The following is a 25,926-nucleotide window of genomic DNA, read 5'->3' as shown; positions in this document are numbered from 1 at the left end:
CTCAGGAAAATATAGTATGAATGACAAGGATATGCTGTTCTCTATTAGGGCAGTCTAGTAACTGAGCTAGGGAGTTTAAAACTATTTCTCCAACCCTAGTCAGTGAAATTGGCACTCATCCTATCCTATTTTATAGTAGGACAATTACTTCTATCAAAACAATAATCCTGAGTCTAATAATTATCCACATTGGATGACAGCATAGAAAAGTTTTGGTAAGAAATAAAACTATATTGTAAAACTCTCACCTATTTCAAAGCAAAAAGTTTACTGTAATTATTACCAGAGTTCTGTTTTCTAGAATCTCAGGTTACTCTGCGAATATATTCATCTGTTACATACTATAAGGTTATTTTGTTCTTTCACCATGTCAGTGCCTTATCCAGAAGAAATGCCTACCTATGAAGACTATAACCAGATTACTCCCAAACAATACAGTTGGGCTAACATGAAGGACCACCACTCAGTCACATTAGGAAGTGATGTTGAGAAAGCTGCTGAGGAATAGAAGGCCTTGAAGGATCATCTCAAAGGACTTGCCCTTATTTTGACTAACTCAAAAACTCTCCAGGGCTGATGCAGCTATGCAGAAGGCATTTGTTAGATGCCTTTAAAGGCAAAAGTATCAGCTGCTGCCACTGAAAAAAAGTGAATGGGTTAGTGGCTAAGTCATGTTTGACTCTTTTGGGACCCCATGGACTGTAGCCCTTCAGGCTCCTCTGCCCATGGGATTCTCCAGGCAAGAACACAGGAGTGGGTTGCCATTCCCTTCTCCAGGGTGTCTTCCTTACCCAGGGATCCAACTCGAGTCTCCCACATTGCTGGTCATAAGAGACAAGGAATAAAAGTTGGAGTGAAGTATAGACTAACTTCAACTGTGAATGGAAAAACTGGAAATGAGATGATTTGGAAATAAAAGTGACTTGAATAGCCCCAAGACATTGCTGGGAAACTAAAAGGCTGCCCATTTGACCAGGATGAGGAAAATGCTTACAAGGAATCTAAAAAGGTCCTGATGTCTCATGTCTGTCTAAGCTTCAGGTTGTAGAAGCAGGAAATTGTCTAAGTTGTAAATGACCTGAATGAGGGAAGAAGGCATGTCCCAAACTCAGAAAAAGTCATTTACAAAAATAGGTAAGGAGGCTGAAAATACACACAGAGCTGCTGGAGATATATATATATATATATCCGTCAATATGCTTGCTTGTTCATTGGACTACCAGAGCCCAAAATACCCTTATAAGATCTGATTCTTTATCAGAGATCATGGAGTAGGGTGAAGAAAAATAAAAACTCAAAAACACAAAACGGCAAAAGAATGGGTGAAGAAAGCCAAATTAAAATCAAATAATGTTAATAAAACTTCTACTCATGCTTAAAAAACAATTTTCAAACACTAATAAGTTGAGTGCTAAAGATACGCAAGTTAAACAACGGAACCCTATATTTACTTAAGATGAAATTGAATGTAAGAACAGAATTACAAATAATCTAATGTAAGCATATCAAATCCAATGAAGAAGATAAAGTACTGAACATTAAAAGAGGGAAAATAATGCAGTGAAAGATTACATTTAATAATCTACCTAGATCTCAACGTATATAGACAAGGGATAAATTATTTGGGGGGAATGTTTTGTTATATTTATTCTACCCATTTTTTTCTAGTTGTACTGAGTCATAACTGATATAACACTTCAAAAGTTTAGGGCATACAGTATAATCATTTGACTTGCATACATCATGAAGTGATTACTGTGGTAAGTTTATTGAGCATCCATAATTTCATATAGATGCAGAATAAAAGAAAAAAATTACTTTTCCTTGTGAGCACTGTTGGATTTTCTCTGTTAATTTTCAGAGATAACATACAACAGTATTAATTATATTCATCATGTTGTATAATAAATTACATCCCTAGATCTATAACTGAAAATTTATACTTTTGGATCACCTTCATCTCATTTCTCCTTTCTCATTGCCACTTCTAGTCCTACAAATCTGATCTCCTTTCCTATGTTTTTAGTTTTTTGTTGGTTTGTTTTTAAGTTGAGGTATAGTTGACCTTCAAGACTATGTTAGTTCTAGGTGCTCAACAGATGGAGAAATCCTTTAAATCTTAGTTTATAGGCAAGAATGATAGATTGAGAAGCTAAATATAAACATGATAAAATTTCCAGAGAAAGATAAGGATGGTAAAGAGGTAGTATTAGAAGAGACTTCATCAAAAATGTTCCAAACTGAAGGAATTTGGTCTCCAAACTGATAAAAGTGTATTCTGAAATAGTACAATAAAGATAATGCATTCATAAGGACACTGAAGAACTTCTGATAACTGAAGATAAACTGAATATTTAGATCAAAAATTTGATTATGATAAAAATAAATTCTCAATAAATATAAATAACAACTACACATATTTGAATCAAGACAACGGCACTGGTGTTTTCAATAAATAATGCTGGATCAATTGGCTATCCATGTGGATAAAAACTAAAACATGACTTCTATCAGTATACTATAAAAAATTAGGTAGGTTTTAGACTATAATGATTAAAAACAAGTTTTGTAGAACATTAGTTAGTAACTAGTGAAAAATCTAAGAGGGAGCAGAAAATTTTTGAAACAGAATTAAAACAGCATTAAACAAAAGACTGACAAGATTAAGAACTAACGCCTGTTTATCTAGAGGCAACATTAAGAGTAAAAATGAAGTCCATAGAAACGAAGGAACTATTTATAAAAGTATAACTAACTGAGGGCCTATATTCAGAATATTTAAAGGATTCCTGCAGATTGTTAATGAAAAGATAGATAATCCAATCTAAGTTGGGCAAAATACCTGAACTAACATTTCACATGAAAGAACATTCAAATGACCCATGGGCTCATTAAAAGATTAAGAGGTATTAAACTAAGTCACCAAGGAGATAGAAATTAAAATGCAAAACACAATAATAGTAAAAATCCAAAAGTTTGAAAGTACAGGGACTTGACAAGACTGTGGAGCAAGGAGGCATTACTATCGAGAATACAATTTTGTGCACCCATTTGGGAAACTCTGGAAGAACCGACTGTCTTTAACATATGCATACCAATAATTCATGGGTTCTACTTTCAAATATGCCCAAAGTAAGTGCCTATATATATATATATATATACATACATATATATAATACATGTGTATGCTGCTGCTGCTAAGTCGCTTCAGTCGTGTCTGACTCTGTGCGACCCCATAGACGGCAGCCCACCAGGCTTCCCCATCCCCAGGATTCTCCAGGCAAGAACACTGGAGTGGGTTGCCATTTCCTCCTCCAATATACATGTGTATAAATTTATATAATGATTGTATATGAATATTCATAAGATAATTATAACTTCTTTTTAAACTATCTTCAAAGGGGAAATCCTATCATAGCTTATTAAAGAAGACTGAAACAAGGACTTATGTCTCTACCTGACCATACAGTCCATGTGACCACACAAATATTTATTGCAGGGGCTCGTGTAACTAGTCTTAGAAATATATGATTTAATCTATTCCTAGAAAAATTAATTCTTGATGAGAATAATCTGGTCTATTTCTGTGTGCAAAATTTTTTCTCTAGAAATAAAAATAAAAGAGTCATAGGTGCATTCCCCAAACTATGTGATTGACACTGAAATCTATAAAAAGTTCTTTGATTTCAAAAGATTTGAATAGCAATTAACATTGTTTGTCCTTGTAATTTGAACGAAATGGTATAAATGAGAAATCTGATAATTTACAACAAAGTATTTTGGGGGTAGAATAACAAGTTTTCCACACATACCTTTAATATCTTTAAATGAACAATCACGTCAAGATTCTGTCCACATAAAAAACTGTCTGTGTCTGTGAATATATTTTCCCATCATGAATTAAATGAATATAAATATTGGCTCTAGTTAAAGATATATCTTGGTTTGGGTTCCCCCAGAAGCCAACCCTGGGACAATCACTCAATTACAAGTATGTTTTAGGAAGTAGTTGCTAATGATACAACTAGAGGAGTGGAAAAGAGGGACAACCAAGAAAAGATAGCCACTTAAGTTTGGATGATCAAGTAGGGCTAAATTGTAGATCTTAACAAAAGTTAGTCCTTGATGGAAAAATCCTGGAGCCAGAAAAGAATATATATTTCATTGTTAACCTACCTGGAGAGGAAGGGACCTGGAGTGTCTATATACCAACTAGTGTCCATTACTGGGTGAGAGCTCTGAGGTGGGTGCACCAAGTATTAGGGCTTCTTTTCCCTATGTGATGGGCTACTAAAGTGCTTCTGGTTTCTGGGGAAGCTACAGGCAGAGAAATGCACGTGGAGCCATTTGGAAGTCAATTCAGTGTGCACTGAAGTGGGAGGGCCATGATATATGGGCCACCTGCAGCATCAGCTATGAAATTCCTGTCTGTACATCATCTCTCAAATCCAAAATTGGATTGGACATAATTGGGCAGAAGGATAGGTGTGGTTTTCTGGTTTTAAATGAAGAGGATAATTGTCAAGTTTTAAAATATTCACTAATGATTTTTTAAAACTAAAGTAGACTAGATATTCATAGTTAAGTGAAAAGAACGTTTAATTTAATTTCAAAAGTTGGTTTCACTTATATTTAACATACAGGTCTTCTTTATATCACCTATCTTGTACCTGAAAGAATTTTATAAAACTCTATTACAATAAAATACAATCTGAAGGGCATCATATTAGCTCTATTACTTACCACTAACAATATGAGAAATATATTTAAGTGCATTAGTATGTGTTGAGAATAATAAGAGAAATGTATGTAAATGAATTGAAGTTTCTGGTCTGTTTACTACATAAAAGGTGTTCAGCAGATTTTCAACAATAGGAAGGCATATTTAGGATAGGATGGAGAACACATATTGTGCATAAAGTCCACATTCAGGGCACTCACCAAAGAAGATAGTCTTCATTCAAAGCCTTAAACTTCAGAAAAGTCTAATTTCTAATCACTACCATTGGGGTAAAACAAATAGATAACCAGACACTGATTTCAAATATGAACCCTAAATTTAAGAAAGAGCAAATATAGCGTAACACAGATACTGATTTTCTAACTTCTTAGAGTGATACATCTCTGTGTTATATGCCAGGGAGAATAGACCACAGGATTTACCATTTGAAAGTTTATGAGCAGGATGAGTCAGCCAGCATGTAAAATTATTCAAAGGCCCTCATCCAATTTCAGAGCATCTCTCTAAACTCAAATTTTAGTTACTAATGTCACAATTAATGTTAACATATATATCAAAGGTTATTAACATCAGCACAAACATTAAAAGCCTACAGGGTGTCTGCTGCTTTAATTGCTGGCTCTGGTCTGCCCTCCTGTTCTGAGTTGTCTGTTTAGGGATTTAGTAACTAAGTTACTAATGGAAAGAAACAGAGAAAAGCAATAGAATGGGAAAAACTAGAGATCTCTTCAAGAAAATTAGAGATACCAAGGGAACATGTCATGCAAAGATGGGCTCAATAAACGACAGAAATGGTATGGACCTAGCAGAAGGAGAAGATATTAAGAAGAGGTGGCAAGAATACACAGAAGAACTGTACAAAAAAGATCTTCACGATCAAGATAATTACGGTGGTGTGATCACTCACCTAGAGCCAGACATCCTGGAATGTGAAGTCAAGTGGGCCTTAGGAAGCATAACTACAGACAAAGCTAGTGGAGGTGATGAAATTCCAGTTGAGCTATTTCAAATCCGAAAAGATGATGCTGTGAAAGTGCTATACTCAATAAGTCAGCAAATTTAGAAAACTCAGCAGTGGCCACAGGACTGGAAAAGGTCAGTTTTCATTCCAATCCCAAAGAAAGGCAATGGCAAAGAATGTTCAAACTACTGCACCATTGCACTCATCTCACACACTAGTAAAGTAATGCTCAAAATTCTCAAAGCCAGGCTTCAATAGTACATGAACTGTGAAATTCCAGATATTCAAGCTGGTTTTAGAAAAGGCAGAGGAACCAGAGATCAAATTGCCAATGTCTGCTGGATCGTCAAGAAAGCAAGAGAGTTCCAGAAAAATATCTACTTTTGCTTTATTGATGACACCAAAGCCTTTGACTGTGTGGATCACAACAAACTGTGGAAAATGCTTAAAGAGATGGGAACACGAGAACCACCTGGTCTGCCTCCTGAGAAAATTGTATGCAGGTCAAGAAGCAACAGTTAGAACTGGACAAGAAACAGACTGGTTCCAAATTGGGAAAAGAGTATGCCAAGGCTGTATATTGTCACCCTGCTTATGTAACTTATATGCAGGGTACATCCTGCGAAATGCCGGGCTGGATGAAGCACAAGCTGGAATCAAGATTGCTGGGAGAAATATCAGTAACCTCAGATATGCCGATGACACCATCCTTATGGGAGAAAGTGAAGAAGAACTAAAAAGCCTCTTGATGAAAGTGAAAGAGGAGAGTGGAAAAGTTGGCTTAAAACTCAACATTCAAAAAACTAAGATCATAGCATCAGTCCCATCACTTCATGGCTAATAGATGGGGAAACAATGGGAACAGTGAGAGACTTTATTTTGGGGGGCTCCAAAGTCACTGCAGATGGTGACAGCAGCCATGAAATTAAAGGACGCTTTCTCCTTGGAAGAAAAGCTATGACCAACCTAGACAGCATGTTAAAAAGCAGCGACATTACTTTACCAACAAAGGTCTGTCTAGTCAAAGCTTTGGTTTTTCCAGTAGTCATGTATGGATATGAGAATTGGACTGTAAAGAAAGCTGAGTGCCAAAGAATCGATGCTTTTGAACTGAGGTATTGGAGAAGACTCTTAAGAGTCCCTTGGACTGCAAGGAGATCCAACCTGTCCATCCTAAAGGAGATCAGTCCTTAATATTCATTGGAAGGACTAATGCTGAAGCTGAAACTCTGATCCTTTGGCCACCTAATGAGAACTGACTCATTGGAAAAGACCCTGATGTTGGGGAAGATTGAAGGCAGGAGAAGGGGACGACAGAGGATGAAATGGTTGGATTGCATCACCAACACGATGGACATGAGTTTGAGTAGGCTCTGGGAGTTGGTGATGGACAGGGATGCATGGCATGCTGCAGTCCATGAGGTCACAATGAGTCAGACATGACTGCGCGACTGAACTGAACTAAGTTTAATGTAGAATTGGCCTTCTATACAGTTCACAAGTTGACATATAAATCAAATCTCCAGAAATTTTTTCCTGTCACCAATAATACCCGACAACACTGCCTGACTCTTTAACTTCCAGACTTGCGCTCTCAAATGCCTGTCTTTCTTCATCATATCTGCACAGAGCTCCCCATTATCTCATATTATCTTTAGATATACCTCTCCAAAGAGTCTATCTTTCTAACTTTTATTCTATAATCCAGGCATATGAAATGCCAGGCTAGATGAATCACAAGCTGGAATCAAGATTTCCAGGAGAAATATCAACAACCTCAGATATGCAGATGTGTATTTGCTAAGCTGCGTCAGTCACATCCAATTCTGTGACCCTATGGACTGTAGCCTGCCATACTCCTCTATCCTTGGGATTTTCAGACAAGAATACTGGAGTGGGTTGCCACTTCCTCTCCAGGGGGTCTTCCCGATCCAGGGATCAAACCTGCACCTCTTGGGTCTCCTGCACTGGCAGGCAGATTCTTCACCACTAGCGCCACCATACCACCCTAATGGCAGAGAGTGAAGAGGAACGAAAGAGTGTCTTGATAAAGGTGAAAAAAGAAAGTAAAAAAGCTGGCTTAAAAATCAATATTCAAAAAACCAAGATCACAGCATCCTGTCCCATCACTTTATGGCAAATAGATGGGGAAAAAATGGAAATAGTGGCAGATTTCATTTCTCGGGATCTAAAACCACTGTGGATGGCGACTGCAGCTATGAAATTAAAAGATGCTTTTCCTTGAAGGAAAAGCTATGACAAACCCAGACAGCATATTAGAAAGGAAACACATCACTTTGCTAACAAAGCTCTGTGTAGTCGAAGCTGTGGTTTTTCCAGCAATCATATACAAATGTGAGAGCTGGACTACAAAGAAGGCTGAGCACTGAAGAATTGATGCTTTCAAACTGTGGTGCCAGAGAAGACGCCTGAGAGTTCCTTACAGCAAGGAGATCCAACCAGTCCATCCTGAAGGAAATCAGTCCTGAATATTCATTGGAAGGACTGATGCTAAAGCTGAAACTCTAATACTTTGGCCACCTGATGTGAAGAGCCAACTCATTGGAAAAGACCCTAATATTGGGAAAGATTGAAGACAGGAGGAGAAGGGGGCAACAGAGGATGAGATGGTTGGATGGCATCACCGGGTCAATGGACATGAGTCTGAGAAAATTCTGGAAGATAGTGAAGGACAGAAAAGCCTGGTGTGATGCAGTCCATAGGTTTGCAAAGGATCAGACACGACTGAGCAACTGAATGACAATAACAACATGCCATACAGAAGGGCTTCCCTGGTGGCTAGATGGGAAAGAATCCACCTGGAATGTAGGACATCTGGGTTCAATCCCTGAGTCAGGAAGATCCCCTGGAGAAGGGAAGAGTTACCCACTCCAGTATTCTTGCCTGGAGTATCCCATGGACTGAGGAGCCTGGCAGGCTATGGTCCCTGGTGTCACAAAGAGCTGGATATGGCTGGGTGATAAGCACTCACCCACACATGCTGTAAAGGAAACTCAGTAAATATATTTTAAAATTCTAATTTTAACATATACATAGAAATGTTTACTTAGTAAGAAAATGATAAGGAACATTAATAAATATACTACATGATAAAAATTATGGAGCTGTATCTTTATATTCATTATTCTTAAAACTTTCCCCATCCTATCTGCTGTCTACAGAGACCAACCACGGCTTTCCTTTACATGTTGCATGTATGGCTGAGCTCCTTTGCTGTCCCCCTGAAACTATCACTACAATGTTAACCAGCTATCCTCCAATACAAAATAAAATTTCTTAAAAAAGAAGTGAAACCCTTTGTTCTCATACCTCATACTGACTCAGTAAACTCTGACCGCTTATAAGCTTAGGTCAGGGTCAGTGAGAATCCCTTTCCAGTAACTTCCTGTTAGCTAACCATCCATTTGCCACTTTCAAACAGCAGAAGACAGATGAATACGAAGATGAAAGCTCTGTTAGCCTCATGAATTGTAACTTGAGTTCTAAGATTAAAATGCTGAAATATGTGTGAAAACAACCAAATTGCTGCAGTGTGGAGGAAGGTAGTAGTAATCCTATGCCTCACTGTAACATTACAACACAGACAAGATTCTCTTTTCTTTTTGCATTTGGTAAAATTTAAGAATGATATATTTTCATTTATTGTACTGTTTTTAAAGATTGACTTAAATAAATGTAAAGAGAATAAAAGAAAAAGTATTCACTGAAAAATTGCCATTTACAAACACATGTAGAGTAAAGAAGTTGCTTTTGTAGCAGGGACATTTTACATTTTCACCAGCTAGAACTTTTCCCCCAAATTTGATCAGTGACAATGGTAGTCATGTTATCCCACTCCAGGAGATGGCAAAGGTTTATCCCCAGATGAGGACAATAATCCCTGGAGAGTAAACCTGGACAGCAAACCAGGACACACTAAATTGGTACATGTACTGGCTTCCTTGCTATAAAATAAATAATAAAGAGATCTTTACCAAGTAGCTAGAGGATTTCTCCCAGTCACTTATTAACAACTCCCTACTGGGCAGCAAAGAAAATGACATTAATGTTCCTCACTTCCCAGGCAGGAGGACATCTCCAGGGTGCAGGAGAAGAGGATGGTCCTCAGCTGAGGAAAAAACAAAAGACAGTAACGGACAAATTGGACAATACCTCTGGCTTCATCAGTTGCAGGGTGAGGCATCAGCTTTAGATGATCTTTCAGTTTGATACCACAGCTCAGGGACATTGAGTTTCACCAGCCTTTTCCCATAAATGGGATTAGGGCAGGAGGGTTCTGACTAGGAACAAGAAACCTATGTTTAGACAGAATGAGTATCAGATGTTATTCAGAGAAAGGGTCTTCACAAAGGTGGCTTTTTCTTCTTCCTAAACCTGATGATTTCTGCCAGCCTTCTGTCTTGCTCTTCTGTAAAAAAACAAATTAACTAGTATATGAAACGAATCACCAGTCCAGGTTCGATGCATGATACTGGATGCTTGAGGCTGGTACACTGGGACGACCCAGAGGGATGGTACGGGGAGTGAGGAGGGAGGGGGGTTCAAGATTGAGAACACGTGTATACCTGTGGCGGATTCATGTTGATGTGTGGCAAAACCAATACAATACTGTAAAGTAATTAAACCTCCAATTAAAATAAATAAACTTATATTAAAATAAATAAATAATAATAGTTGGTTCAAAGAGGGGGTTTGGTATACTTCTGGTATTTTTCTCAAATGGGCTTGAATGTAGAGGAAGACTCACAGAGATGAGGAATGGCTGGAGCTGGGTCACTTGCACCCTGAAACCAGTGCACTGGATAATGAGTCCCAGACGCCTTTTCTGTCCTGGTGGAAGGACAGGATTCAGGAGCCTCTAGATGTGAGGATTTTAGAGTCTGATCACATAAAACCAGTCTATTCCCCAGAGACATTCCTGTGGGGCCAGGGAACAAATTATTAAGAGTCTTTTCACCATTCTCCATCTTTCCTACAAAGTAGTGCAAAACTTTTCCCTCCCCTCTTGGCCTCCAGCTGTGTGTGTGTGTGTGTGTGTATGTGTGTGTGTGTGTACACAGTGTATGTACCTGCTTATGCCAAGAAAAAAGAACTCAGAAAGACTGGCAAAGATGTCTTTACTTCAGTGGGTCTGGTATAAAACTTTCACATGTAAGTCATAATTTATTAAGTCCTAGAGCACAATCACCAAGGATATGAGAGTATCATGTACTTGATCTTAAATTGCTCCTGTCTCCATGTCCTACTTTTGAAAATTTTCATGATTTAATAAATGCAATCCCCATGGAGCTTGTTAGTGCAGCTCCTCAAAGGGCTGTATTTTTCTAATGGAATGAATGATCTCTGTCTGCTGAAAAGTGCTAATAGGCACTAATTACCAAATTTTTCATTGCAGATGTTAATCATTACTTGGAAGCTCGTTTAGGCAATCCTATTGCCTAAATGCTTTCCTGATTTAAGTTACTTCTTCAGTATTTGTCTCATTTCAAAAAATTTTTTCCCTTAAAGGTATATCCTATATTTAGAGAGATCATTGTGATCTCTGTATTGTAAGCACTGAATTTAGACAATGGAGGCTTTGCCTGAACCCACAGATCCGTAGGAAAACACACAAACTTGATGTCTCAGGTAGCTTACAATCATGACTATACAGGTCACTTTAGCCCTTGTTGTCGTTCAGTCATGTCTGGCTCTTTGTGACCCCACGGACTGCAGCACACCAGGCTTCCCTGTCTTTCATCACCTCCCAGAATTTGCTCAGGCTCATTATTGAGTCAATGATGCCATCCAGCCATCTCATCCTCTGTCATCCCCTTCTCCTCATACCCTCAATCCTTCCTAGTATCAGGGTCTGAATTTCCAGTAAGTTGGCTCTTCATATTAGGTGGACAAAATATTTTGAGGCTCCCAGAAATCATACTATATTTCCCTAGCCTTCTCTCAAGCGATTTTTTTTTCTTATTTTCTCTTTCTTTAAACCTTCCATAAATCCTTCCACATATTGTCTCAGCTATTGAGAACATGGAAGCAATCAGATGGGAATTTGTACAGTACTAACACACCGACTGAGTCACTGAATTTGTCCATTTATCTCAATTTCTCTGCTCTTACTATGAAGTTAAAGAGTTTCCCCACTAGCCATTGCCAGTCTGCAACTCATGCCCTGAATCCCACCTCTCTTGCCTACTCAAGAGTTTCTCTCCGGCAATTTCTGTCCCTAAAGTTTCTCCTCCTATCTTGTCTACTCAGCCAGATCACTGGATTTATTTCAAATATACCAGTTATGTATTTTCTAGATCCAATGATCATTCTCAGTTGTCATCTGACTCGTCCCGCCAGGTTTTTGACACTGTTGATTACTCTCTCTCCTTGAAAGTTTTCTTCACCCTACTAACATGATACTATGCTCTTCAGTGGTCTTTGTATTTTTCTTATTGCTCCTTCTCAGTCTCCTTGCTCATTCCTCATTTCCTCCCTCATATCTAACAACACTGGTGTTCTTCAGAGTTTATTTTTTGTATCTATTCACTTTGTATAGGACCTTGTGAACCCCAGGGATTTCAACACATTTCTTAGGCCGATAGCACATAAATTAATAGTGAAAGCCAATCCTCTTCCCAAAATGCAGTGTCCAGAATAAATGCTTTCTGCACATCACAATGAATCAGCAGGTCCTTTGACTTCCTGTCTTGTAGAGTAATCCCAATGCCCTAAAGCCACTACAAGCTTTTCTCTCACGCATCATTCTCTCTTGTGTCAAGAGGGTGCCTGGGATATAACAGATAACATTATAAAGTGTATATATATATATACATATATATATACACACATATATATATTTAATGTACTTTTATGTACTTAAACTTATCTTTATGTTTTTCTTATCCTAACTGTATTTGGTGATTTTTGTCTATGTAGATATATTTTTTATTGCTAATTACACTTAAAATAATCATTTTAGTTTCAGACGGTGACAATAAAATTTAGTCATGATTACAAAATTTTTATTAGTGTTTGAGTACAGGATTTGTGGTCTGCTTAGAATCAAATCTTAATGTTTTTTGATCCTTCCACCTTGACTACTCCTTCCAAAGGCTGTAAGGATGCTGGTTCTCACTGTGGCTACAGGGCTGTTTGTTTTCTAGGATACCACGGAGGTGGAATGCTGGTGACAGCAACAGGGTAACTTAAAACCCTGCAGACCTCACTGTTCTTAACAACATCAGCAGTTTTTCCTGGATGAACACTGAGATTTTTGCAAGCTGTCACCTCTGGGTTTTGAAAAGATGATTTTGAAAAATTTTGTCAGAGTCCAACGGGCTTTTCTGGAGTAGAGAAATTTTAGAAGTCTTTATTCATTTATTCCTACTGACCAGTACTTTTTTTAAATGAAAAGTATATTTTCTGTCTATGCAGAGATAACATAACTGGTCTTCAAAATACATCAATTTAGATTAATTTCAAGGATCTTTCGTAGATTTTCATATGACAAACTCCTGCCTGTCTAGGAGCCTGAGAAGTAGGTTATGTGGTCCTCATGACTTCTTCCATTTCAGGCCAAATTGCATAGCACTGTTCCTCGGTTTGTCAGTGTTTATAACAAACTAAGGAAGATTTAGCACATAGGAGATGCCTTTTTGCTTTTCTGAATCAATCTCTCATCCTTATCTTGGTTTGTGGATTGAAGAATCCATACACACACACACATTTCGTCCATAAAATGTATTTATTTCCCTGTGATTTTAATTAATTTTTAAGGTAAAATTTGATTATGTGCTCCTTTGAGATGATCTCAGAGAAATGCAGGCATGGGCAACCTAATAAGGAATTTAGATATTATTATTGTGACTTACAGCTAAATTAGAATTTTTTGTGTGTCCTATTCAAATGATGATCTAATTTTCTAGAAGACCTCATTTTTAAGACTTATAATTAAGAAAAAGAAATCTGTTTTCAAACTTAAAAAAATTATATTTCGTGGTGGAGATTCTTCCAATATATTCGTAAACAATTTATTTGATAACTGACTTCCACATGACATTGCTTGGCACTTGGTTAACTGACATTTATTTATTTCTCATAACTCTAAACTAAAGTGTCAATTTTCTTGCAGATATATATCAAACGACCACAGACTCCATGGCTTCAACAAACAAAATATGCTTTCTTTCTCCCCTAGTAGCTAGACATCCAGGATCAAGGATCTAACGCATTGGTTCCTTCTGAAGTCTCTCTTGGGCTTGCAGATGGCAGTCTTTTCCTTGTGACTTTCCCTGGTTTTCCTTATGTATATGTCTGCATCCTGATCACCTCTGCTATGAGGAGCTCAGTCAGATCATATGTGCCTAACCCAATGACCTTATTTTAACTTCAGTTCAGTTCAGTCACGCAGTTGTGTCCGACTCTTTGAGACCCCATGAATTGCAGCATGCCAGGCCTCCCTTTCCATCACCAACTCCCGGAGTTCACCCAAACTCATGTGCGTCCAGTCGGTGATGCCATCCAGCCATCTCATCCTCTGTCATCCCCTTCTCTTCCTGCAACCAATCCTTCCCAGCATCAGGGTCTTTTCCAATGAGTCCACTCTTTGCATGAGGTAGCCAAAGTATTGGAGTTTCAGCATCAGCATCAGTCCTTCCAATGAACACCCAGGACTGGACTCCTTTAGGATGGACTGGTTGGATCTCCTTGCAGTCCAAGAGACTCTCAAGAGTCTTCTCCAACACCACAGTTCAAAACCATCAATTCTTTGGCCCTCAGCTTTCTTCACAGTCCAACTCTCACATCCATACATGACCACTGGAAAAACCATGGCCTTGTCTAGATGGACCTTTGTTGGCAAAATAATATCTCTGCTTTTGAATATGCTATCTAGGTTGGTCATAACCTTCCTTCCAAGGAGTAAGTGCCTTTTAATTTCATGGCTGCAATCACCATATGCAGTGATTTTGGAGTCCAAAAAAATAAAGTCTGACACTGTTTCCACTGTTTCCCCATCTATTTCCCATGAAGTGATGGGACCAGATGCCATGATCTTAGTTTTCTAAATGTTGAGCTTTAAGCCAACTTCTTCGCTCTTCTCTTTCACTTTCATCAAGAGACTCTTTAGTTCTTCCTCACTTTCTGCCATAAGAATGGTGTCATCTGCATATCTGAGGTTATTGATATTTCTCGTGGCAATCTTGATTCCAGCTTGTGCTTCTTCCAGCCCAGCATTTCTTATGATGTACTCTGCATATAAGTTACTGACCTTTTAAATGTGAAATCTTAAATACAGCCACATTCTGAGGTACTGATGGTTAGAGCTTCAAATTTTCAGGAGACAGGATTTTCCAACAACTCTTAATGATTTGTGGAGAAAGGTCAAGTTATTAACGGAATCAGAAGAGTTTGAAAGGTCAAGTTGTTAATGGAATCAGAAGAGTTTAGGCTTTGAATGAGTGTACTTTACAAGTAGATAGATAGGACAAGGATGTAAAACTTGTTTAAAGGGAAGTACAAGTAAACCTCACATTCACATAGACTTTCTTCCAACAGGTATTTTCCAAACAGTGCTCAAGAAAATGAATTGAAATTTCCAATAGACATTGGCTGCTGCTGCTGCTAAGTCGCTTCAGTTGTGTCCAACTCTGTGATACCCCGTAGATGGCTCCCCCGTCCTTGGGATCCTCCAGGCAAGAACACTGGAGTGGGTTGCCATTTCCTTCTCCAATGCATGAAAGTGAAGTTGAAAGTGAAGTCAGTCAGTTGTGTCCAACTCTTAATGACTCCATGGACTGCAGCCTACCAGGCTCCTCTCTCCATGGGATTTTCCAGGCAAGACTACTGGAGAGGGTTGCAATTGCCTTCTCCATAGAGACTGGAGTTATTGGCAAAGAAAAAAGAGAGGATTTAGGGGATGAGATTATAGAAAGAAAGTATACGTAGAAGAGGATTTCCCAAAAATATATGTGAGGTGTTTTCTTGGGCATTGCCCAAGTCCTAACTTACAAAAATGTAACTGAAATACACATGCTTTAACAAATCTAAAACCAAGCCCTAAAAGAACAATATGATCTTCAACAAGTTTAATTGCCTTTAGAGGGGAAAAGCAAAGTCTCATTAACCTTAATATATGATAAAATATCTATAGTCTTTGTAATTTATTATTCCAAATATAAAAAAAGCAGTAAAAATTTATCAGTAATCAAGAGATAAAAGAGCCAATAGAAGAGGTCTCAGACATACCACAGACACTGAAGCTACAAGGCTTCAAAATAACTGTCATTTATATCAAAGAGAATAGGAACAAAGTTGCACAAGATTTAAAAGTTAATATTTAAATGAAGAATCAGAATCCTCAAAAATAATCAGATATAATATGTGAGCAAATAATAATAGGTGAAATTGAAACATTGTGCAGATTTAATAGCAGACTAGGCACTGTCAAGAACAAGATCAATGAATCTAAATGGAGATCAACAAAAAACATTCAAGTCAAAGTATTAAAAGAAAAATAATTTAAGAAGTAGAGTCTGAAAGATCCATGGGGACACAGTTAAAAAAAGTTAGCTATACTCAAGAGAAAAGTCAAATAAAAAGTGAAAAATGTAGTCAAGAAGGTGGAGGAGGAAGACTCAGAGTTCATCTCTTCCCATAGGCACATCAAAATTGTTAAGTGTTTACAGAGGGATTATTGAGAGAAAGATCAGAAGAATGGCAGGAATGATCTTGTAAAACTAAAACTAAACAGAAGGAACCACAACGAGACAGGCAGGAGGATCTGAGCCACAGTAGAATCAAGACTTATACTCCTGGGCGGGTGACCCACGGGATGACAATTACAAGTGCAGAATTTCTCCCTAAGAAGCAAGGAGTCTGAGCCCTACATCAAGCTGGACAGCTACATGTGGAAGAATCACACTGGACTAACCCTCACACCATGTACAAAAATAATTTAAAATGTCTCAAGTAATTAAATGCAAGACCTGAATGTATAAAACTCCAAGAAGAGAATATAGGCAGAACTATCTCTGACAAATCATAGCAATATTTTTTTTGATCTGTCTCCTAATACGAAGGAAATAAAAGCAAAACTAAATGAATGAGATTTAAATTTAAAAGCTTCTGCGCAGAAAAGGGATAATGGATAAAATGGAAAAAAAAAAGTAAAAAGGGAGAAAATTTTTGCAGACATCATGACTGACATGGGTTAATAACCAAAATATGAACAGCTCACATAAGTAAATATGAATAAAACAAACAATCCAATCAAGAAAAGGACAGTGGGAATTCCCCAGGGCTTAGGACACTGTGCTTCCACTGCAGGTGGCCTGGGTTTAATTCCTGGTTCGGGAACTAAGGACCTGTAAGCTGCAGCTGAAAAGAAAACAGAAATGGGCAGAAGACCTCAAAGGCATTTTTCCAAAGAAGACGTGCAGATGGCTAACGGGTATATGAAAACATGCTCAACATCACTAAGAAGGCATTATATATATATATATATATATATATATATATATATATATATATGAAGTGAAGGACCTGAAATGAAGTCGCTCAGTTGTGTCCAACTCTTTGCGACCCCATGGACAGTAGCCTGCACCAGGCTCCTCCGTCCATGGGATTTTCTAGGCAAGAGTACTGGAGTGGGTTGCCATTTCCGTATATATATATATATATATATATATATATATATATATAGTTGCTAAGTGAAGTATTCACTAAGTCTTTCTGGGCCTTCTAGGCAAAATAGCGATGATGTGGTGAAAACAATAACAAAGTCTTGAAAATTTTTGTTATTGGTGAAAACAATAACAAAACAAATAACAATAACACAACTCTCTTGTGACCCCATGGACTGTAGCCCACCAGGCTTCTCTGTCCATGGGATTTCCCAGGCAAGAATACTGGAGTGGGCTGCCATTTCCTTTTACAGGGGATCTTTCCAATGCAGGACTCAAACCCACATCTCTTGCATTGGCAAACAGATTCTTTACCACTGAGCCACCTGGGAAGCCTATATATATATACATACACACATACATATATGGTGGTGGTGAAAGTCTCTCAGTCATGTCAGACTCTTTGCGACCCCATGGACTATACAGTCCATGGAATTCTCCAGGCCACAATACTGGAGTAGGTAGCCTTTCCCTTCTCCAGGGGCTCTTCCCAACCCAGGAATCGAGCCCAGGTCTCCCGCATTGCAGATGGATTCTTTACCAGCTGAGCTACAAGTGAAGCCCAAGAATGCTAGAGTGGATAGCCTATCCCTTCTCCAGCAGATCTTGCCAACCCAGAAATCAACTGGGGTCTCCTGCATTGCTGGTGGATTTTTCACCAACTGAGCTACCAGGGAAGCCCTATATATGTGTATACACACACACACACACACACACACACACACACACACACACACACATATATATATATACAGTGGAATATGACACAAAGAATGAAATGCTGTAATTTATAGCATCATGGATGGACCTAGAGAATATGATGCTTAGCTAAATAAATTAGACAAAGACAATACTTTACATTATCACTTATATGTGAAATCTAAAACTAATACAACATATATATATACAAAAGAAACACCAATACAGAAAAAATACTGATTATTAATGAGAAGAAGGGAGAGGGGAGGGGCAAAGCATGAGCAAAGGATTACAAGATATAAACTGCTTTATATAAAATATATAAGCAACAAGGATATATTGCATAGCATGGGTAATTAGAGCCATTATCTTGTAATAACTGTTAATGGGATATAATCTGAACACTAAATCATTAAGCTGAACACCTGAAGCCAATACTGTAATCAACTATACTTTAGTTATGACCAACCTAGATAGCATATTAAAAAGCAGAGATATTACTTTGCCAACAAAGGTCCATCTAGTCAAGGCTAAGATTTTTCCAGTGGCCATGTATGGACGTGAGAGTTGGACTGAGTCTGAGTGAACTCCAGGAGTTGGTGATGGACAGGGAGGCCTGGCGTGCTGCAATTCATGGGGTCGCAAAGAATCAGACATGACTGAGAGACTGAACTGAGCTGAACTGACACTTCATTAAAAAAAAAAAAACAACTTCTAGAATGAAACATACCCAGTATTTTCTTTGACACTGATCCCAGTGTTCTTTTTTTGTGTATATCCCCTCAGACAATGGAAGCAAAACAAACTAAATAAATGGGAACACAGCAAACTATGGAAAAGAATGGGGAGACTTCTCAAAACATTGAAAAAAGAACTATTAGATGGTTCAGCAATTCAAACCCTGGATATTTATCCAAAGAAAACAAAAAATACTAATAAAAGCACATGCACCCTAATGTTCACAGCAGCATTATTTGCAATAGCCAAGATATGGAAGCAGTCTAAGTGCCTATCAATAGATAAATAGAGACACTGTGGTATATGCAATTGAATATTACTCAGCTATAAGGAAGGAAGAAAACTTGCCACATTTGATAACATGGATGGAACTAGAGCCATTATGCTAAATGAAATAAGTCAGACAGAGAAGGATGAATACTGTATGTTTTTATTTATATGTAGAATTTAAAAACCAAAACAAATGAACAAATATTCTAAAACAGAAACAGAGATATAGATAAAGAGAACAACCAGGTGAGTGCCAGAGAGTAGGGAAGGGAAAGTAATAGGTGAAGAGGGGAATTAAGGCAAAATAAATGAGTCATGGCATGAAATGTACAGTGTGGAGAATCCAGTCAACAACAAGCATCAACTCTGTATAGTGATGAATTACAAGTAGCCTTATCCTGGTGAACATTTTGAAATGTATAGAAATAGCAAATCACTACGCTCGGCAGCATGAACCAACACAGGGTTACAGGTCAATTAGGGCTCCCCAGGTAGTGCCCTGGGAATTTGTTAGTGGAAAGGAATCTGCCTGCCAATGCAGGAGACCTAAGAGATGTGGGTTTGAACCCGGGGTTGGGAAGATCCCTTAGAGTAGGAAATAGCAACTCACTCCAGCATTCTTGCCCGGAAAACTTCATGGGCAGAGCAGCCTGGCAGCTACAGTCCATGGGGTGGCAAAGGGTCGGACACAACCGAGTACACAGGTCAATTATACGTCAGTAACAACCAACCAACCAAACTCACAGGATAAGAGATCAAGTTATTGGCTACTACATATGGGGGAGGGGACTGGGACAACTGGATGAAGGCAGACAAAAGCCACAAACGTCTGGTCATCAGGTAAATATATACTAAAGAGGTGATGTACAATACAACAAATATAGTTGACACTGATGTATAGTATATATGAAAGTTTTTTGAAGAGTAAATTCTAACAGTTCCCATCACAAGGAAAAATTTTTTGTTTAATTTTTTATATATATGAGATGGATGCTTACTAAACTTGTGATTAAAAATTTATTTTGTATGTAAATCAAACTATCATGCTCTGTATTTTATATAGTCCTGTGTCAACTATGTCTCAATAAAGCTAAAACAAAAATTAAAATTTAAAAATGGCACAAATGCACATTTTGAGGGAACTACTATGAAGTATTTCCCAGCATGATGAAGGCTATGTTTCCATGAATGCAGACAGTCCAGCAAATAAGAGGCAGGATAAGTGAAACTAAAGCATCCCTCGGGCATGTTACAGTCACACTCAGAAGACCAAAGAGAAAAGATCCTCAAATCTCAGAGAAAATAGCTATACCCATTACCATCAGGGAGCATTTCTTCCAAAGGGAAAAAATATTTTGTGTGGTTTCTTGCCGTGCACCTACTGGCAATGAACACTTGTTTGGTGTTTTGTTTTCTTTATTTTTGTCCATACTGGATCCTTGGGATTTAGTCCTATCTATTATTTCTCACTTAGATGTATTTCCCAGTAAATATAGGCAAATCTAGGCTCTTAGAAATTTCCTTTAATTGACTGCTTATTCATTTTTCCTTTGTTCCCAGATATGAATTCGAGTACTAATTTCACGTAAGCTAGTAAGTGATGTAAAAGCACAGGTCAGTGTGCCAAGATGCACTGTTCCAGAGTAGGAGACTCATTTGTAAGCCTTGCCCTTATGATTGCTGCTTTCAATAATCACTGTTAAGTCTTGCCTCAGGGTAAACCACAAGAGATTTAGAAGAACTTTAGAAGAACTATCCACTCTTCCTCCCTCCTTCCTTCCTCCCTGAACTGAAAATCAAACATCTTCATCGTTAAAGAAAGAAGTCGATAAATTATGTTTAATTAAATTTAAAAGCTGTTGCTCTGTGAAAGACACTAGTAAAAATTAAAAAAGTGGAGCCACAAACCAGAGATCTTTGCTCACACAGGATAAATGACTGGATTCCAATATATATATTTACAAAGAACTCTCAAAACATAATAGTAATAAAGCAACCTAATTTAAAAACAGGTAAAAACCATAATAGGCACCTAGGTTGAAAATAAGTATATGAAAAACATGTATCTGTCATTGGTGAAATGCAAATTTTTTTAAAAAATGAAATAATATCACTGTGCTCAGTAGAATGGCTAAAGTCCAGAACAGAAATAACACCAAACACTGACTAGGATGTGAATCAACAGGAACTTTCATATACTGCTGAGGAGAATTCATTTTCATTCATTGCAAAATGGTACAATCACTTTGAAAGGCAGTGTTTGACAGTTGCTTAAACACACTGCTTGGTATTTACCCAAAGGATGTGAAAAGTTATGTCCACACAAAAACCTGCATGGAGATGTTTAAAACAGTTAAATTCATAATTCCCTAAATATGGAAGCAATTAAGATGTCTTTCAGTTGGTAAATAGATAAACTGTGGCACATCCAGGCAACAGAATTATACTTTGTGCTAAAATGAATGATCAAGCAAAAGAAAAAAAAAAAAAAAAGACAGAGGAAACTTAAATCCATACAACTGAGTGAAGGGAACCAATGTGAGAAAAAATTACATATGTTGTATTTCCAACCATATGACATTCTGAAAAGCCAAAACTATGGAAGCAACTAAGAGATGAGTGGTTAACAAGGGAGGAAGAAAGAGGTGATTTTTAGAAGGGTAAAACTACTCTATATGATAACATAATAGTTCAGTGCAGTGCAGTTCAGTTACTCAGTCGTGTCCGACTCTGCAGCCCCATGAATTGAGGCACGCCAGGCCTCCCTGTCTATCACCAACTCCCAGAGTTCACTCAAACTCATGTCCATTGAAAAGGTGCTGCCATCCAGACATCTCATCCTCTATCATCCCCTTCTCCTCCTGACCCCAATCCCTCCCAGCATCAGGGTCTTTTCCAATGAGTCAACTCTTCACATAAGGTGGCCAAAGTACTGGAGTTTCAGCCTTAGCATCAGTCCTTCCAATGAACACCCAGGACTGATCTTCTTTAGGATGGACTGGTTGGATCTCCTTGCTGTCCAAGGGACTCTCAAGAGTCTTCTCCAACACCACAGTTCAAAAGCACCAATTCTTCAGTGCTCAGCTTTCTTTACAGCCCAACTTTCACATCCATACATGACCACTGGAAAAACCATAGCCTTGACTAGATGGACGTTTTTTGGCAAAGTAATGTCTCTGCTTTTTAATATGCTATCTAGGTTGGTCATAACATTCCTTCCAAGCAGTAAGTGTCTTTTAATTTCATGAGTGCAGTCACCATCTGCAGTGGTTTTGGAGCCCAGAAAAATAAAGTCTGACACTGTTTCCCCATATATTTCCCATGAAGTGATAGGACCAAATGCCATGATCTCAGTTTTCTGAATGTTGAGCTTTAAGCCAACTTTTTCACTCTCCTCTTTCACTTTCATCAAGAGGCTCTTTAGTTCCTCTTCACTTTCTGCCATAAGGGTGGTGTCATCTACATATCTGAGGTTACTGATATTTCTCCCGGCAATCTTGATTCCAGCTTGCGCTTCTTCCAGCCCAGCATTTCTCATGATGTACTCTGCATATATGTTATATAAGCATGGTGACAATATACAGCCTTGATGTCCTCCTTTTCCTATTGGGAACCAGTCTGTTCCATGTCCAGTTCTAACTGTTGCTTCCTGACCTGCATATAGGTTTCTCAAGAGGCAGGTCAGGTGGTCTGGTATTATCATCTCTTGAAGAATTTTCCACAGTTTATTGTGATCCACACAGTCAAAGGCTTTGGCATAGTCAATAAAGCAGAAATAGATGTTTTTCTGTAACTCTCTTGCTTTTTCGATGATCCAGTGGATGTTGGCAATTTGATCTCTGGTTCCTCTGCCTTTTCTAAAACCAGCTTGAACATCTGGAAGTTCACAGTTCACATATTTGATACACACAATTATACACTTGTGCAAACACAGAGAGTATACAACACCATGACTGAAATCTTACATAAGTGATGGACTTTGGGTGATAATATTGTGTCAATGCAAGTTGATGAATGATGATAAAGGTAGCATTCTGTGGAGAGAGAGTGATATGGGGGACATTTTATGTGTGCAGAGGCAGGGGGTAAATTGGGTATATCTGTATCTTCCACAACTCTTCTGTGACTCTAAAACTGCTCTAAAAAGTAAAGTTTATTACAGTACATAATGGGCAAAAGATACAAAGAGATATCTTGCCAGAAAAGATATACAGATGGTAAGGAAGCAGGTGCAAACACATTCAATATCATATGTCATCAGGGACTCTCCCATTACAACAACGAGATAACACTACACATCTACCTTAATTGTGAATATTTAAAAATCTCTGTGTAAGTGTAAAAAGTTGGCGCTTGCTATGTTTCTTTGTGGTCCCAACAAGGAGTCCAGATTGCCTTTCCCACGAGTGCTCTAAGTCAGGCATGACAGAAAACAAGCCTACAGGCTTCCTGCCCCACCTGAAAAGCTAGAAAGGATAGGCACCGGCCTATCTTTTTCTCTCTCTCCTGCAGGAGAGCTGGGAGTTGGGAATTTTTTCCAGATCCTATCACTGGAACAGGGAGGAGAAGGAGGTCTGGTGAGTCAAATGCCATCCATTCGCCTAAAAGCTTCACTGTATATCTTGTTGGCTTTGTCCTTGTCTGGGGTGGTGCTGCAAACTCTGTGTTTTCTAGTGTCTGCACGACAGCACTTAGATCTATGTTGTCATCTCCATGGAGGAAGGGGGGCTTGGGGTTCCTATTCTGGCATCTTACTGATGTTATTGAGAATTCTCATCCTTAAGTCATGCATTGTGTTGGAAATTTTCAAAACCCTAAATCTGCCCTGCGTCACACTGTCGTCCTTTTCTGCAGTACTCTGTGGAAGGCAGCCTTCACTTGAGCATTCCTTAGACTGTAGACGAGGGGGTTCAGTAATGGGTTGAAGAAGGTGTAAAACAGGAAAAGGATTTTCTGCGGCTCCTCTCGATTACCGTCATCAGGGATCATGTACACCATCAGGACTATGCCAAAGTAGAACCCAACCACACAGAGGTGGGAGGAGCAGGTGGAGAAGGCTTTCTTGCGGCCCTCCTTTGACTGGATCTTCAGGATGGCCCAGAGGATTCGCAGGTAGGAGACCAGCACCAGGGAAATGGGAGCAATTAAGATAAACACACCATCTGCAAGGAGGAAAATGTCATTGATCCAGGTTTCTCCACTGGTCACTTTGAGGACAGATCGGATTTCGCAGAAAAAGTGGTTTACCTTCTGGGGCCCACAGAAGGGCAGCCGTAGAAACAGACTTACTTGGACTATGGCCAGGGAAAATCCACACGCCCAGCAAGCGATGGCCAGGAACGTGCACACCCTCCAGCTCATGATGACCGTGTACTGCAGGGGGTGGCAGATCGCCACAAACCTGTCATAGGACATCACCACCAAAGTCAGGCACTCTACAGAAGCAAAGGCCAAATAGGAAACCATCTGCATGGTGCATGAGAAATAGGAGATGGTTTTCTTGTGTTTCACTAGGTTTTCCAACATATTGGGCAAATGGCTGGAAGCATAGGCTACGTCAGTGATGGCCAGATGAGACAGGAAGTAGTACATGGGGGTGTGCAGTCTGGGGTCAAGCGAGATGAGTCCCAAGATCATGCCATTTGCCAGCAGGTTGAAGGCATATAACAGGATGAAGATAACAAAGAGGAGCAATTCCACGTCTTCACTGAGCTGAAATCCCACCAGAATGAATTCTGCGATCCATGATTGGTTGCCCTCCATTCCCAAAGGCAGTCTCTAAGGGACTAAAGTGTGATGGGAAGGTCAGAGCTGGACAGCAAGGAAAATCAGAGTTACTTACAGGAAGATAATTTGGAGGATGCCTGTGTGCTTGACACTATATCTCTGAGTTTTGTTTTGTTTTGTTTTTTTAATTTCAGTGCTTCTTTTCCTTTTTTTTATTATGAAGTAATTCAAATTTTCAGAAAATATCAGAACATATAAACAAACCTAGTATATACATTTTATCATTTTTAATGTTTTTATCATTTTTTTTACTCTGTATGTATTTTGTTGATTTTCTGTGGACCACATAAGGGAAACCATAATGTCAACACATCCCTAAGCTGTTTATTATCTCAGAACAAGGATATTCACTAACTTATTTTCATTATCTTTACCAAAGTCAGGAGATATGACACCAATGATTCCCTATTCTAGGTACAGATTTCAGCATCTCTGGTCTAAGATTCAAATCCAGTATCACATAAAATATTTTATCTCCTCTAATCTGAAATAGTTACTCTTTCTGGCCTTGCCAGTGATATTTTTGGAGTACAAGCTCTTGTTTTGTATGTCTCTCAATTATGATTTTTCCATTGATTGCCCATAATTTAAGTTCAAATTTTTTTTAGAAAAGAAATGTCCCTAATCTTAAAACCTTTAATGAATACACACAGATGGTGCTAATTAATCTCAATATAGATAATACTAATGTGGATTAATTGGCTGAGGTGGTGTTTCTAATTATCTTTGTTATAAGGTTATTAGTCCATAATTTTTAAGTTCTTTCTTCCTTCTGGCTTAACAAAGTATCCTATACTCATCTGTGTAGTCTCTGTGGGCATCTTCTATCACTACTTTCTGTCTGTTTATCTGGACGTGAGTTCAACAGTACCAGAAAAAGTTCACAATTAGAAAATTTAATAACTTAAAAATTGCTCTCTTACAAAAAATACTATGAATAATCCATGTAATTTAAGCAAAGTGTTTCATCTGGGTGTTCTTGAATATGCATAAGGACAGGGACCATAACATATATGTGGAGAAAATGGCAACACCTAAATAAATGA

General features: G+C 38.4%; 1 protein-coding gene across 1 annotated transcript; it reads right to left on the bottom strand.

Moving 5' to 3' along the window:
- Positions 1 to 23,923: 23,923 nt before the first annotated feature.
- LOC138439771 (olfactory receptor 2A2-like) lies at positions 23,924 to 24,856 on the bottom strand. The gene has a single exon (XM_069588865.1). It carries the CDS (start codon positions 24,854 to 24,856, stop codon positions 23,924 to 23,926), a length of 933 nt encoding a protein of 310 aa, XP_069444966.1.
- Positions 24,857 to 25,926: the final 1,070 nt, after the last annotated feature.

The sequence above is a fragment of the Ovis canadensis genome, chromosome 4, assembly GCF_042477335.2.
Source record: "Ovis canadensis isolate MfBH-ARS-UI-01 breed Bighorn chromosome 4, ARS-UI_OviCan_v2, whole genome shotgun sequence".
Lineage (NCBI taxonomy): Eukaryota > Metazoa > Chordata > Mammalia > Artiodactyla > Bovidae > Ovis > Ovis canadensis.
The sequence above is the reverse complement of the archived record's forward strand: the minus strand, read 5'-3'. Positions and strand labels throughout refer to the sequence as shown.

Excerpts from the sequence above, each read along its gene's own strand:
- LOC138439771 (XM_069588865.1), bottom strand. The coding sequence starts at position 24,856 with ATGGAGGGCAACCAATCATGGATCGCAGAATTCATTCTGGTGGGATTT.